The sequence below is a fragment of the Populus alba genome, chromosome 6 (genome assembly GCF_005239225.2).
Source record: "Populus alba chromosome 6, ASM523922v2, whole genome shotgun sequence".
NCBI classification, from domain to species: domain Eukaryota; kingdom Viridiplantae; phylum Streptophyta; class Magnoliopsida; order Malpighiales; family Salicaceae; genus Populus; species Populus alba.
The window spans coordinates 17,490,548-17,507,131 of record NC_133289.1 but is presented as its reverse complement, the minus strand read 5'-3'; the positions used below and the strand labels follow the sequence as shown (position 1 = coordinate 17,507,131).

Sequence of the window (16,584 nt, the reverse complement as noted above, 5' to 3'; positions counted from 1 at the left end):
TTATTTTTTGTCCAAAACACATCCTTTTAGAATTTAGCCAAATTATTTAAAGGAAGTCTTTACATTATTTTAACCCAACGTAGGAAAACATTTTCATAAAATTTCAGCTCGATCCAATACTAAGTATTTTCACATGAATTATTGGAGAATTTTTTTATGATTTATAAATAATTTTAAAGATTTGATGTTTCATTTGATTTTTTTTAACTAAAAATCTAAAACATACGGTGTTTAAAAGGCATAACTAAGGCATTCATTTAAATTCTTGTTTGCCAATTTTTTGTAATATATAAAAAAAAAAAAAAAAAGAGTTGATTAATTCATGTAATCAAATCTAGTTAAACTTTTTAATCATTTGCAGATTTTTCACTTATTTTCACGAGATTTAATGGTCTTTCAACTAAAAGGCCGAATAAGTCAGCCCTCAATCTGAATGGGCCCATACAGCACTGACTGTAACGGCCCAGACCAGACTACCCTCTGAAACGGTGTAAAAAATATTGTTCTTGTTCTTCAATCGGCAAGGCAGCAGAGAGATCGAAACGGCAGCCATGGCAGGAGGAGGTAAGAGAAGACCCAATCACAACAACAAAAACAGAAATAAAAAAATCGACAAGAGAAACATCAGAAAAGACAGTGGGGCCAGCAGTAGGAGCAGAAGAAGATCGAAAGAACTTCGAAACTCTCTGTTTGTGGAAGGCGGAGTCTTGGCGGATTGGTCTCCTGTCCATTCAGGTCCCCTGATTCTTTCTCTCTATTCATTTTTTTTTTTCTGTTTTGGAGTATTTTTGTTGGGAAAGATAAAAACTTTTAAGTTCAGTTGAACTTAATATTTGAACTGAATGAGGGTCTCTCTCTCTCTCTCGATTTTTTTTGTTGTTGAATTGCAGGAAGGAGTAGTAATGTGAAATCGAATTCCGAGTCGGGTTCGAAACCGGGGAATTCTAATCAAGGAAAAGCGTGTTCGGGTTCTAAGAATGCACCGCGTAAAGCCAGTGGAAATGCTTTTGTTTACAACTATCCTTGTTTTGATCTTCAGGTATTTTTGACTAGGAGTTGCTTTCCAGCTATTATATGGAACATGTATGAGTAGACTGGATAAAGAGAACTACCCTGCAAACTCCTAATCGGGTTTCAATTTAGAATCGGAGTGATTAAAATTTTTAAGTGTGCCTCCTTTTCGTTCTGTGGTTTTGGTCTAGGGTTTCAATGATGTGCTTTGTCTGAAATTCACCTAAACCTCTATCTACTTGAATGGAGCTTGAGAAAAGTTTATCCCTTTAATAAAAAGTATGTGGCATACGGTCACTGCGAGACATATGAAGCCAGAAGCATTCATTTTGTTTAAGGTTTTTAATTATTGTGTGAACAGATTGGGAAGTTGGTGAAACGATTTTACCTTTGGAGTTATTCTGTCTTCTTTTTTTTCAATATTTATAGGAGGGTACCAGCAGAGATATGGACGAGTCGCAACCTATTGTTTTAATGGATTCCAAGGAGACACATATTGTTGCTTATTTAGATGAAACACCGACTCTGAAGCCCTGTAATTTGAATTTAACTTACGAATACAGTTCAGATTTTCTGCTTGGCGAGAGCTCACATAGGGAATTGGGGTTCTGTGAGGAATTTGAGGCTACCCCAGGTGCTGAATCATCCTCGAAGCAAATGGAAGAGGAAGAGCAAAAAGGATCTTCTTTTGATTCATCATCTTCTGAGAAAGAAATGGATTTTGATGATGCTGCTAACTGCAGGGCAGGTGAAGAAATGCTGACTGCAGCATTTTCTCCGAAGAAAAATTCAGCCTTTTTGTCAATTGGAGGCATGAAATTATTCACCCAAGATATTTCCGATGGGGGAAGTGATGGGGAGTCACTCGATGAAAGCTCTGAATCTCAACAAGTTGAACTGTCTCAAAGTGATGACTTTGAAGACACATCTAATAGTGAATTCGATGTTGATGATGATGTTGCAGAAGATTACTTGGAAGGAATTGGAGGCAGCTCCAACATATTAGATGTCAAATGGTTGGTAGAAAATGTTCTGGATGATTCAGAAGAGGATAGTTCTTCTAGTGGTTGCTTTGATGAGACTCTAGAGAAGTTGGGTGGGATTGCCCTCCAGGAGGCATCTAGAAGATATGGTATGAAGAAACCTCATTCAAAAAGGAACCATGCTTCATCTGCCAGAGATGTGTCTCAAGATTTGGATGATTTTATGCATGTAAAGGATCCAAGAATCGTCTCTGCCAAAAAGAAGCATGTTGCACACTTGCCTTGGTCTTCTCAGAGGAGTAAAAACTCCAGAAATTTTCCTGGTAATGTTTGCTCATTTGCATTTATCCTGGTGAATAGCATTCTACATTAGCATGTTGTACTTTAGAGAAGGGGGAGGGGGGTGTTGTGATCCAATTAAGTGTTGTATGATAGCCAGTAGTGGGATTGATTGAATAACCTACTTTGTCTTCATGTGTGAGCATGCTGTGCACATGCTTTTATGTTTACGCATGTGCATGTACCTCTAGAATCCTTTGTACCTTATTTTGCTTCTGGTTATCAAAATAATGCTAGCAAGGTGGTTGCTTCAGCTTGAAGTTAGAAAGTTATTCTTCTCTGATGTTTTGATTTCTCTGGAAATTGACACGAATGGGTGCAACTAACTTTTTTGCTTGCCCTAACCTGCTAATCATTCAGGTGAAAAAAAGAAGCATCGTAAAGAAATGATTGCTGTCAAGCATCACCAGAGAATGCTGAGCCGGGGAGTTGATCTGGAGAAAATAAATAAGGTAAATGGAATCCTTCTTTGATTGATTGTCCCATTTAATAAATGGGATTGAAAGAATGGAAATAATGTTTAACAGTGTAATTCATGTCAGGTTGAATGCGAACTAGCATATTAGTGCCATTTAGTTTGCAAGTGTAGCCATAAAAAAAAAGAAAAAGAAATTATCTTTGTGACTACAAAGCATTACCCACTTAGAATGAGATGTTACCAAGATCTGGTGTTGTTTTTGTTTGATTGGAAATGGGAAGTATGGTTCCTTTCTCTTCTATCCTACCTAAACATGGCCAGAGGGAACAGTTATCTTTCGCTTCTTACATGTTTCCCTTCTTCTTGCTTTGTTATTTCATGCTGTTGTTCATCCTTCTAACGAAATGTGGTATAAGTTTCCAAATCTGTATAAAGATTAATAATAATTGTGTTCTGACAGTATTCCTTTAAAGAAAAGCCTATAGCCATGGAAATAATCTCAAGTTCAAGTACAGTACCATACTTGATTTTGTCTATATGCTAATGAAGCTAGGGAGATTAATAGTGTTTGTGCTTTTTCATGTAGTTTATAATGCCATGTGCCTTCTTGTTAGGATTTATCAACAATGAATTATACCGAGCTGATCTAGGAAGTATAACCAATCACAAAAATAAGTATAACTAATAGCAAAGAACTAGTGACCATCTCTTTTTTTTTTTTCTTTTGTCCTTTTTAAATTGTAGAAACTAGGGCAGATTGTTTTGGATGAAGTGGATATGTTTTGTTTTCAGCCTGTGCATTAACGGGATTGTTCCCAGGTATGGAAATTTGTTTGCTCTGTCTTACTGATTATAGTCTTCTATGATTCATTAACAAATTAGCGAGGATTTTTCCCCTCCTTTTTTGGAATATTTTTTTCTAGCTTTTAGGCTGGCACATGCTTCATGGTGATTTTCAAAGTTCATTTTTATTTAATTATGTGGTGATTGAAATAAATGTTGGTAATAGTTTGAAAATCTTCAATTTTGGAAGATAATGCATTTCTTAAGTTAAAACCCCCATTCCTTATTTATGCTCTCTCTTTTTTTTTTAAAAAAAAAATGAAAAACAGCTATTTTATTAACAACATTGTTTTTTAATAAAAATCCAAGATAATTAAAATAAATATTTGCAAGAATCTCAATAATTTAAGTATAAAGGAGTGAAAAAAAATATTTCTAGAGGCAAAACTCCCATTTCCTTGTTAATTTATTTTGTTTTAAAACATATTTTGTTTGTTAGTAATGTTTTTTAGAAGCAAAAACTTGTCATTAATGTAAAAAGCAAGTTTCAAACAAAAATAATAAAAAAACAATGTCTTCATAATTTTAATGTGGCTATATGAAAAAATCAAAGAATAATTAATTCATGAAAACCATATAAGAATTAACAATCAAAGGACTATTTAATTCCTATTGAATATTAATGTGCAATTTTTTACAATTTATAACATATTAGGCTCACATACAATTGTTAAAAAAGTGATTGCAAATATAAGCATAAAAGGTGTAATCTCATTTAAAAGTATGACATAATTTCATTTAAAAAGTATGATATAATTGGATGATTTGTTAAATAGCATTATATTATTAATTTAAATAAGGTTTTATTTAAAATTAAAAAAAGTTTGATGGGCTTGGAAGGCTAGTCCCACACACTTGGACTCAAAAGATGACGCGCTGTCTACTTTGAAAAATCAGGGCAAGGTTTTTGACCCCTTAAAACTCAATATTGAGCCCATTTTGACCAGAAAAAAACCTCTAAAACATTTAAGAGACCTAAATTATCTCATTTCAAACCCCAAAACACCTTTAAAATCACTTAAAAAACCAAAAATCAATCCGGATCTAAAAAATCTTAAAGGACCAATCCACTTTTTCTAGCATTGTTGATGGGCAAAACCACTATCATTGAACTCCCCTTTCCAAGATGAATCCTTTAACACCAAGACTTACTTTTTTGGTGGCTGGATTTTAGTGAGCTGAATTCTCTTGCCTTGTCATTTTCCAGCGATGTTCTCTTTCACCTCTCACAATCCAATGACTGAAAAGAGAAAAAAAAAAAGTTTGTGGATTGAAATGTAAAACTATATAAAAAAATTTTTGCATCACTATAACGCTATAGTGATGTGAATAGTGTTTATATCTAGAGCTATAGTGAAACCCCGTTTTCGTTTAATTTATAGAATAATAATAATAATAATAATAATAATAATAATAATAATACAATGTGCTTTTGGGCTTTGCTATTCTAATGGTAGTAGCTTCATCAGGTCTAACAATATTCTAATGGTAGTAGCTTTCTTCCTGTTAGGTTCAAAGACTTGCCGCAGTTTATCGCTTGCATAGTGGATCCCAAGGTTCTGGCAAGAAAAGGTGACCAATATGAACTGATTCTCTGTATGTTTGCTGAGATTGATGCTAAAACTAGCTGACATTTTTTTTTTCTTTCAGCTTTGTAACAGGGACACGAACACAGCGCACATGCATGCCTTCAGCAAGTGATAAACTTCGTCTAGAAAAGGTGCCAAATTTTCATGTAATTGCATCATGCAGTTTATGCAATTGCATGCTCTGGTTTCAACATTTCTAGTGGTTTTGCATTGCTGACTGCTTTTTAGATTTTCATTCTCTAATGATGCCTGTCTTTTGATTTCAGCTGATAGGGCCTGGCAATGAGGATTCTGATTTTGCTGTTAATGAAGGCTCAAAAACAAAATCAGTTAGTGCGGACAGAAATAGGAAGAAGAAAAGTACAAGGGGGAGTTCTGGGAGAAATGGTTTATACACTAATCAACCAGTGTCGTTTGTATCAAGTGGAGTAATGCAACCTGGAGTCGTTGAGACCATAACAGTGGGTGCTCAAGAGATAAATGAAACTGGCGAAAACAAGGATGCCACTAGCTCATCGAAGTATGGTGCATTTGAGGTGCACACTAAAGGATTTGGATCTAAGATGATGGAAAAAATGGGATTTATACAAGGTGGAGGATTGGGAAAAGATGGTCAAGGTATGGCACAACCCATTGAAGCAATCCAGCGGCCTAAATCACTTGGTTTGGGTGTTGACTTCTCCAACATCAGTGGTGACTCAGTGAAGAATAAACCTCAAAGCATTGGAACTGGAACTGGAACTGGAACTGGAAAGTCCGGAAAACATAGTAAAACTCAAAGCGTCGGAGCTTTTGAAAAACACACCAAAGGATTTGGATCCAAGATGATGACCAGGATGGGTTTTGTTGAAGGCAAGGGCTTGGGTAAAGATTCCCAAGGTATTGTCAACCCTTTAGTTGCTGTTAGGAGGCCAAAAGCACGGGGATTGGGTGCAAAAAGTTAGGTGTTATCTTTCCCTTTTTCCCCATAAAAAAAGATGGGCAGCACAATGTATAGTTTATTTAGGCTGATCGTTTCAAAGGTAATTGCTGATAAATTAATCTTCCCTTCCCTTGTACTTAAGTTAAATACATCAGCATCATATTCCATGTGCTCAAGATGTCTTTATGAGTATGATTTCGTCTCTTACTTTCCTTGCTCTGCAATTCTCCTTCTTGCCCATTTGTTTGAAAATGAAGTGTAGGTGACCTGCTATAACTGGGTTTTTACGTGTGTAGATTAATTTTAGGTGTTTTTTATTGACAAGGATTTTTGAAACAAAAGATGATAGAACATGGAAGTATTTGTGATTCCCGTGGAATCTTGCCGTGGCTCCTCAAAATAAGCCATCTTCCAAGTTGCCAGGGATGAATTGTTACTTTCATGGAATATGCACAGCCATAGAAATGTGGTTAGCGATCCCTGAAAGGTCACTACCGGCACTAAGATCCTTTTCTCCTTCCCTGGCTGGAACCACCACAGATTCAAATTTACTGAAACCATGAACCCAATTACTTATACTGATTATCCATTCCTCTATGTTTTCATTTTTTGGCAATTCTCAGTATCTTTCACTATCTTTCACTCTGTTTGAACTCATGGTTACATCAGTATTTGAATTTTGCGCATGGATTAGTGGAAGAATCAAGACTAGTAGTCTTCTGCTCATATATATTTTACCTGATCTGTGTTTGAACAAATCACTACTCCTAGTCCTCCAATGCCATTGAGAGAAGAAAACTGGCCTTATTGGTTGATTTTGACTATTTTAGCTGTTGTTTCTCTTACGTTTTATTGGCCCAAGAACGTAGTTTATGTGCATGGCGTGACTTGTGGGAAGGGAAAAGGGGAAACTTACAGTTTTTTCCTTGTGGAACCACAAGGTGAGAAAACGTGACCCCATTCACGGATCAGCCACAAACTTCTCTTTCAAGTTCTTAGATACATACTTAAATTGCTAATATGTTATTGCTTCTTGCGGGTATGCTTTCTTCATCAAAGTTTGTACTGTGTACTTTTCATTATTTCTAGATATAAAAAGACTCATTATGCATAATAGGAGACTATTAGTTAGCCAGTCTTGTGCGCTGATCACCAACCGGTTTCTTGCTAAATTGTTGAGGCTTTGAGCTTGTCCCCATTCGTGAATCAAAAGGGTTGCGGGGTTGTTCTTTCGTATTGGTGCTCTCTTATCTTCATTAAAAAGTATAGGAAAAAAAAAAAGTTTATGTGATTTCAAGAAGGTGGTTTTAAAGTTAAAAACTAGATAAATTATTTTAAATAAAAAAAAGTTATTGATATCAAACCAGAGATGATTAAATTACTCGCGCTATCTAAAAATAAAGAGGTAGATGAGACATAAAAATAAATTTGTTATTGGAATAATTTTGAAGTGAATTTATGTACTTCCAAAGCAAAAGACACATAACGCTATAGTGATATGAATCAAAAGGATTGGGGATTGTTCTTTTGTATTGGTGCTCTCTTATTTTTATTAAATATTACAAAAACAAAAAAGTTTATGTGATTTCAAGAAGTTGGTCTTAAGGTTAAAAACTTGATAAACTATTTCAAATAAAAAAATATTATTAATGTCAAACTAGAGGTGATTAAGTTACACACATTATCTAAAAATGAAGAGGCAGATGAGATATAAAAATAAATTTGTTATTAGAATAAGTTTTGAAGTGAATTTATGTAATTTCAAAACAGAAGACACATAAAAGACATGGTTGCAGAGATAATGTTTTTTATTTATAAAATATCATTGTAAAAACATTTAATTTCAAACTTGTCTAACTAAGACATCCAAATATAAATTGATTATTATTATAATTTTAAAATCTGGACCATAGGACGATCTAAGACACGGCCTAGGTTATTGAACAAGAGAGTCAACCCCTAATCTTTTTTTTTTTTGAAAAAATAATGAAAATGACATCATTTTGACAAAAAAAAAAACTTCAAAAAAATATTATCTGGTTTTTAGCCTGGGTTTTTATCCTAAATTGACCGAGTTGTAGGTTGACTTGGGTCATTAACCGGGCTAGACCAAGTTAATCCTAATTCCTTTACTTTTCTTAAATTTGTTGAGTTGATTTAGGTTTTATAACTAGAGTTATTATATTATTATTAATTTTAATACTTAATGTAAACTAAAAAAAAAAATTATTTTTAAAATATATAATTTTGACGATAATATATATTAAGCATAAAATATATTTTTTATATTTTATTATGTGTTAACCATCATCAACTAAACAAGATATTATAAACGATCACTTTATTTTATAAATTATTATCAACTATAAATTTTTTTCTTCTCCTATTATATCTTGTCTCTTATATCCCCACTATCTTCATATTTTTTATTCTGAAATAGCAATTAAACGTTAACCCGAACAATGGTTGAGGATTTGGGGAAACAAAAACTTAAAACTATTATTAAAGATTCTTATAAAGAAAAAAAACATTAGCTAAAAAAGAAAAGAAACTTATGAGATTCGTAAGGATTTGGCAATAAAAAACTCTAGTGGAGATGTTAAAAATCAACATTTTGATTAGGAAAAATTACATCGACTATTTAGTTTACTCATTTTTTTACAATGCCTCTATTCATTTAAAATTATAGTTCACATCATGAATTTTATAATACTTTATATCATACCAAAAAAACAACAAAAAAGGTTCAATTATTCACAAGATTGCCTTTATATTTTATTTAATGACTAAAAAACCTCTGGTGTAATAAAATAATCCAATAATTCTACCATAAGTTCAAATCTTGAACTTTTGTCAAGTATTTTAGCAAACATGTAACACACACACACACTTCTTCAAAAGCAACGATGTAGAATCAAACAAAAAATAAACTTATAACATATCATTTTGGAAAAAAATTTAGTTTCTGATAGGATTAACAAGACATTCTTGAAAATTATAAGCAAAAGGAGATGGAGAGGTGCAAAGGGGTTACTCAAGCAATAGTGTCTAAATTGAGGTTTTAAAGGAGTTTGTTGGTGGTATCAGTGGATACAGGATCAATGTTGTTTGATAGTAAATGAATTTTATTATTAGCATCATCAGTAAATGAAGATGAACAAGAAATCACAACTGCAATGACAAACATTAAAAGGATCCACTATAAAATGATCCATCTCTTCAACTGTTATTGCACAACACAAACCACCAACATTCATCAGAGATCCGCTATAAAATGATCCATCAAAAGGAGACATGAGGAAAGATTATGGCATTCCATTATAAAAAATTTCATTTTATGAAAAGGTCATAAAAATTATAAATTTATTTGGCATTTCTTCTCGAAAATACTGGTATTTAGTTGGTTCACACAAGAGAAATTCATTAAAAACACTAGATTAGTAGCTTGATTTGGGTTTAAATCAAATAGTGTTTGGTTCAAGTTTAGAAATGGAAAGAAATTGGTGTATAAATGAGAGACGATGAAAAAAAATTAGTTATTTAGTCTAATTTTAGAAATAATATATATGAAAATAATTTGATTATTTTACTTAATTTAAAAATTGTAATTAAAAATAGAGATAAAATAAAATAAAAAATTGATAAGGTAATTTTTTCTTTTATAATGATGGAAAACAAATTAACATTTTGATAGAAGAACAAATGGCTAATATTGTCAATCCATGAAAAACAAGATTTGTCGGTTATCCAAGTAAACAACACCAATACTATAAATATGTTCTGCCTTTCAATCTTCACTGTGTCTCAAAAAAGATCCCATTTTTCCAAAATCTCAAAGATCTCTCTACTTGCCGCACAATTCTTCTACATCACAGACTCCTCTCTTCGTTTCTCTCTTTTGCACCACTCTCTGTACAAGGTCAGGTTATCTTTCTCTTGTGTTTTACACCTCTAAATAGCTAGACCTTATTTGTATCTTTTTCTTTTTAATGTCAAGATCTTAACTTTTAGTGAAAAAAACAATAAAGACCAATCCCTTAAGGCATAATAACTTGTTTTCACGATCTGGGTCTCTCAGATCTGACTGAAATCCTCTCAAAGTTCTAAAGAAATGGACTTTTTTGCTCATTTTAAGATCTGGGTCTTGACCCTTTGTTTGGTTTTCCAATCTGGATATGGGTTTTACCTTCCTGGTAGTTACCCTCACAATTATGGCATTGGTGATACTTTATCAGTGAAAGTGAATTCAATCACTTCTATTGAGACTGAGATTCCTTTTAGCTATTATAGTTTGCCTTTCTGTAAGCCTTTAGAGGGTGTTAAAGATAGTGCTGAAAATCTTGGTGAGGTTCTTATGGGCGATAGGATTGAAAACTCACCTTATAAGTTTAAGATGCATACCAATGAGACCGATATCTTTCTGTGTCGAACCGATCCTTTGTCGGGTGATCACTTTAAGCTTCTAAAGAAGAGGATTGATGAGATGTATCAGGTTAACTTGATTCTTGATAATTTGCCTGCGATAAGGTATGCTAAGAAGGAGTCTTATTTTTTGAGGTGGACGGGATATCCACTGGGGATTAAGGTTCAGGATGCTTATTATGTGTTTAATCATTTGAAGTTTACTGTACTTGTTCATAAGTACGAGGAGGCCAATGTAGCACGTGTGATGGGAACTGGAGACGGGTCGGAATTGATTCCTACTGTTGGGAGTGGGGGATCAGAACTTCCTGGGTATATGGTTGTTGGTTTTGAGGTGGTTCCTTGTAGTGTCATGCATGATGCTCAGTCTGTTAAGAACTTGAAACCCTATGAGAAATACCCATCTCCTATTAAGTGTGATCCCACCACTGTGGCAATGCTGATTAAGGAGAATGAGCCAATTGTTTTCACTTATGAGGTTACATTTGAGGAGAGTGATATCAAGTGGCCATCGAGATGGGATGCTTATTTGAAGATGGAGGGGTCCAAGGTCCATTGGTTCTCTATCTTGAATTCTCTGATGGTGATCACTTTCCTTGCTGGTATTGTCCTGGTCATCTTCTTGAGGACTGTCAGGCGGGATCTGACCCGTTATGAGGAACTTGACAAGGAAGCTCAAGCACAGATGAATGAGGAGTTATCTGGGTGGAAGCTTGTTGTGGGCGATGTTTTCCGTGCTCCAACTAATTCTGGGCTATTGTGTGTTATGGTTGGAGATGGGGTACAGATTCTTGGGATGGCAGTTGTGACAGTAATGTTTGCTGCCCTTGGATTCATGTCTCCAGCTTCCCGTGGAACTCTGATTATAGGCATGCTAATTTTCTACATGATTCTTGGTATTGCAGCTGGCTATGTTGCAGTTCGCCTTTGGAGGACAATTGGCTGTGGTGATAAGAAGGGATGGGTTTCAGTTTCTTGGAAGGTTGCCTGCTGCTTCCCTGGCATTGCCTTTCTTATTTTAACCACTTTGAATTTTCTTTTATGGGGTAGCCATAGCACAGGTGCCATTCCATTCTCTTTGTTTGTTGTTCTGATTTTCATGTGGTTCTGCATCTCGGTTCCTCTTACCCTAGTTGGGGGCTACTTTGGGGCAAAGGCACCGCATATTGAATACCCTGTTCGAACCAACCAGATTCCTCGGGAAATCCCAGCTCAAAAATATCCATCTTGGCTATTGGTCTTTGGAGCTGGAACTCTTCCTTTTGGCACACTCTTCATTGAGCTCTTCTTTATCATGTCTAGTATCTGGATGGGTCGTGTTTACTATGTTTTTGGGTTTCTCTTGATTGTTTTCATCCTTCTTGTGGTGGTTTGTGCTGAAGTATCTCTTGTCTTAACCTACATGCATCTCTGTGTGGAGGACTGGAAATGGTGGTGGAAATCCTTCTTTGCTTCGGGTTCAGTTGCTATCTACATTTTCCTGTACTCTGTAAACTATCTCATATTTGAGCTTAAGAGTTTGAGTGGCCCTGTCTCGGAAGCACTTTACCTTGGGTACTCCCTCTTGATGGCTTTGGCAATTATGTTTGCAATGGGCTCAGTTGGGTTCCTTTCATCTTTCTGGTTTGTGCACTACTTGTTCTCTTCAGTGAAGTTGGATTGAAGAACTTTCCCGCGCCAAGCGTCACGGCCCTTCGAAGAACAATACTATCATTTGGGGCAGAAATGAATGCGACCCTTCACAGAAGTCCATCATGCTTTACATTTCTGAGTTTATTTTGCTAGAATGTTTACTATATGTTTTACTATAACAATAATTTCGCTCAGTTTTGCGTAATTCTTTCTTTTTTAGACGGAGATCATGGGATGGTAGCATGTTACACAAGCTCATCATTTTGGCATAGTTGTTGGTAGTGGGTGGGATTTCCCGAATGTACTTTGTTCATTCAGTTCTATATGAGGATCGAATGCAAGTAGCAATGTTTGTCATTTGTATTTGACTTCATTAGTCTCGCGTTGATGTTATTTCTTGTGTCTCTGGTCTGATCTTGAGTCCATGCCTGCATTTACCATGCACAGAGGCCAGCCTTTCTTTTTCTTCCATCTTAATTTTTGAAATTCCGAGCAAAAGAACTTTAGATGAAAAATACAAGTGTAGGAAGTTTGGTTTTTTGAAGCTGCAAGTAGAAAGTGAGCAATTTAAGAGGACTTGAAACATGATATCATGAAATTAAAAAAATATAGCAGTAAAATTGGGGGGGAACATTTTGAAGTCCCGATATCCGTATGTTCAACACTTTAAATGTTGGTTTAAACGGCAAGGGAATTTATTCAATCAGCTTTGAATACAAAGTAGGCTCAAGAAAAAAGAGAATTTTCGTGAATATATTAAGATGGTCAGACGTGAAAAGACCTAAAAAATTAAAGAAGATAAGTATCTGTGGTGTCCGTTAATCCGTTATAGCATCTGCCAGCATCACCTCCATGTCCTCCTCAAAAACCTTTGCTTCTCTTCAATGAACTTGATCTCTCTGTGTGTCTCGACAAACAAGAATGGCAGACAATGTTAGACACTTCACTGACATCTCTCCACTCTACCAATGTCCTTCTCTCTCCTTTCTCTTCTCTCTCTGCATCTTCATCAACTCTCTCTTTCAGACAATCTTCCCCAACACATCGCCATCTTGTCTCCTTTGGCACCAAAACCACAACCCTTTTCAGGACAAACTCCAAAATTGCTTTTTTATATTATTTTTTTGTTTATTTTTGTGTTTTAAATATATTTTTAAAAAATTAATTTTTTTTATTTTTAAGTTAATATATTTTAATGTTTTCATGATATCAAAAATAATTATAAAAAAATAAAAAATTATTATTTTAATATATTAAAAAACATTTTAAAAATAATTATAATTACATTTTTAAAATTAAAAAAATATATTATTTTGCAAATGGGTGCGTTTTCTTTTCCTGGTTTGTGACTGTTAAGCACATGGATTAAGTTTCCAAGTCTGTTTTCTTTGGCGCGTGCAGGGAATATTGAGGGTGAGTTGTTCCGCAAATGAGCCATTGAAGGTGATGATATCAGGTGCACCGGCATATGGCAAAGGCTCTCAGTGTGAACTAATTGTTAAGAAAGTAAACTCTCCCATCATTTTTATTCTTTTGTAATCTTCAATTCTTTTGATTTATGGTCACTGCTTGGTTATTTGAAGCACTAAGAGGGTTCACATGGCATTGAACTTAGAAATTGGTATGTGAAGGTAAATCATTCTCCCCTTGCATTTTGGCGCAGGGGTGTTGAGTTTGAATTGCACGAAAGGGGTTTTAATTATTTGCAATGGGATGAATTGAGCGAAAGGTGAGGGTTTGTTTTCGATGGGCAATCGTTGAATTAAAATGAAGAAGATTGTCATATATCCAAATGATATATATTGCCTTCTTTAAACATGAACTGGAGAGGGTTTTCCCCTTTGATTAGAAATTGTGTTTGGCTTCTTGATTTCATTTCATTCTGAGAGTGATAATGCTATCTTTGCTTATGATTATGTCAGAAAGTGATATTGCTCAGCTTCCGATGAGGTTATTAGGCATTCGTTTACTCCAAATCATTGGTGAATAATCCAATATTCTCACAGGAAACAAAATTTCCGTACATGTTCATCAAAATGCATGTACTTTTCTGTGCTATAAAAACTAACATAAAAGCTACTAGGATAATTCCAAAATTCCATGTTGTAGCTGAACCTTATGTAGTTGGTTTTTCTATGAATCACATGCTTTGAAGGCCAACATTGGTTTTACATCTGTGGTATTTCTCTTCAATATTTCTCCTATGTAGTGGATGTTTTAAACGTTGAACGCTCTAATGAATGGAGAAGGTTCTCTGCGATAATGCCTTAGTTTGCATTAAACATTTTCTAACTCAAACTCTGTGTGTCCTTGATATTCATGAAATATCTTTAATACTCAGGTTCCTGATGGAATTCTGCGATAATCCCTCTGTCACTGTTGTTCTTTGCTCATCATTCTACTGTCATATGTACTATTGAGAGTTGAGAGATACCTTTCTGTTTAATTGTTTGTGCCAAAGATCATATGCATTTGTATTTGCTCTATATAGCAGCGTACCAAGAGATTTTTTTCCCCTTCTAACTTCAGAAAAAAGAAGCTTGTTTCTATAAGAAGCACTTTATACAAGTTTTGTATCTGTTTGGAAGCTTGAACGTTTTTTTTTCATCTATAAACTAATATGCCATGCGTATTTGGTACTTTTCAACTTGTCTTTAGGTAAGGGCACGTCTTGAAATATACAAGAAAAATGCTGAATCAATCTTATCAACATGCTCAAACATTATGGTCAAGGTAATTTCAATTTTTTTTATTGTATTTCTCTCACTTATTCTGTAGATTTGCGTCAGTACTTTTTGTATGTTGCTTCATCTTACATTACAGATTGATGGAAACCACCAAAAAGAAGTAGTCTTCCAAGAAATAGGTTCTTTTCTGTCTCAAGTGCAGAAAGATAAAGCAAAATTGGTCAAACCTGGCAAGTGTTTTCAAGTTTTGAAGTTCTTATACAAGTTTGCTCAAGGTTTATATCTTTGATATATGATCGATATAATTATCTTCTTTTCTGGCTGTCACAAACTACTCTAGAAGTGAAAATATTAACAGAAATTGTTTTGATCTTTTTGATGGATGCTTTGTTTCATCTTGTGTGAAACGTTAGTGGTTGGAAACATCAAGATAGATTAATTCTTTTTGCAATCACAAATCTTTTATTTCAATTTATGAAACTGATTCAGCCCCACTTCAGCCGGTAATCTGACAAGATCTTCTTATGTGTAAAGGAAGTATAGTAGTATTCAGGAGGATCGTCTGACTTTCTCCCTCAAGTTACGACCTTTTATGTTGTTTGGCAGCCTAAATAATACAACTTTTAAGTATTGAATGTTCTTCTTTTCTTCTCTTTTTTCTCAATATTTCTTGTAGAAAGTGTGTTAACTTTATACGTACATGGGTTTTCTTGACCAATTTATACGTATTGAACCATCAGTTCGTCTCCTGATAATTCCTCTGGCTATTTGTCTTGTGATGAAAGGGGCCTTTAGGTTCCCAACTTGTTAAGACCATAGAAACTGATTACAGAGTTAGGACCTGGATTTCTATTTGGAGGGCTCGTGTTCAAACCATGGTGAGGCTAGGGTGGAATTTGCGATCGAGAATGGCTACCTTCTTCTATTATGCAGGCTAAAGCCTTCTGGGCCTTGCATCGAACTAAAATGTCTTGTTGGAAGTCCTGTTCCATGCCAAGCACCTTCACCAAATTACTCTGTTATTTCTCTTTTCTATTTCCATGGAGTATTCACAGTACAGACACGTCGTCTTATACGAAATACACGGCCACTCTTACTCCAGATACAAGGAAAGTAGACTTTAATTCGACGTTGTGATGGCTATACGGGAAGATCAGCATATATAATGTTGAACCCAAATCAGATGAGATTCCAAATCTTACTACCAGACCACCTTTGTATTAATACTTGATTGTCTTTAATACTCCATTGATGCAACAAAATATCAAACGTTAGACTATTGTAGATAAGAAGAAGAAGCAAGTAGTCAACATTAATAGGATAAAAAAAAAAAAAAACCACTTTTTGAGAAGAGTTAAGAAATTGGTTAATAAAAATGAAGGTATCTACATCCTTCAACCTATGTTAGAAGTTGGAAAAACTTCAAATAGGATTTGAACCTTCCCAACCTTTTCACAACTAGTACTGACAGGGCATATGCTCATAACTTCTGCAAATTAGATATGCAAGTTGTTCGGGCAAAGATTTTTTTCTCTTTTTACCTTTTTTCCGTGCATGATATCCGATCAAGTAAATTTAAGAATAAAAAGAGAGAGTTGTATAAGAATCAGGGGCTGAATTAAAAATAAAAATAAAAAAAGCTAATATATGTAATACATGCACTAGCATATAGCCAAGCCTGCCAAATCATGGCAGCATGTGAGGACTCGTCACGGCTCTGAGAGTAATCTTTTTTCTG

At 34.6% G+C, this 16,584-nt stretch overlaps 2 protein-coding genes across 2 annotated transcripts; both read left to right on the top strand.

Annotated features, from left to right (window-relative positions):
* Positions 1–516: 516 nt before the first annotated feature.
* LOC118043773 (uncharacterized) lies at positions 517–6,329 on the top strand. Its single transcript, XM_035051843.2, has 7 exons — positions 517–735; positions 891–1,039; positions 1,441–2,317; positions 2,694–2,785; positions 5,105–5,166; positions 5,245–5,314; positions 5,450–6,329. Exons 1-7 carry the CDS (start codon positions 552–554, stop codon positions 6,125–6,127), a joined length of 2,112 nt encoding a protein of 703 aa, XP_034907734.1. The 5' UTR covers positions 517–551; the 3' UTR covers positions 6,128–6,329.
* A 3,562-nt stretch (positions 6,330–9,891) lies between these two features.
* LOC118043774 (transmembrane 9 superfamily member 11) lies at positions 9,892–12,552 on the top strand. Its single transcript, XM_035051846.2, has one exon. It carries the CDS (start codon positions 10,217–10,219, stop codon positions 12,188–12,190), a length of 1,974 nt encoding a protein of 657 aa, XP_034907737.1. The 5' UTR covers positions 9,892–10,216; the 3' UTR covers positions 12,191–12,552.
* The last annotated feature ends 4,032 nt before the right edge of the window (positions 12,553–16,584 follow it).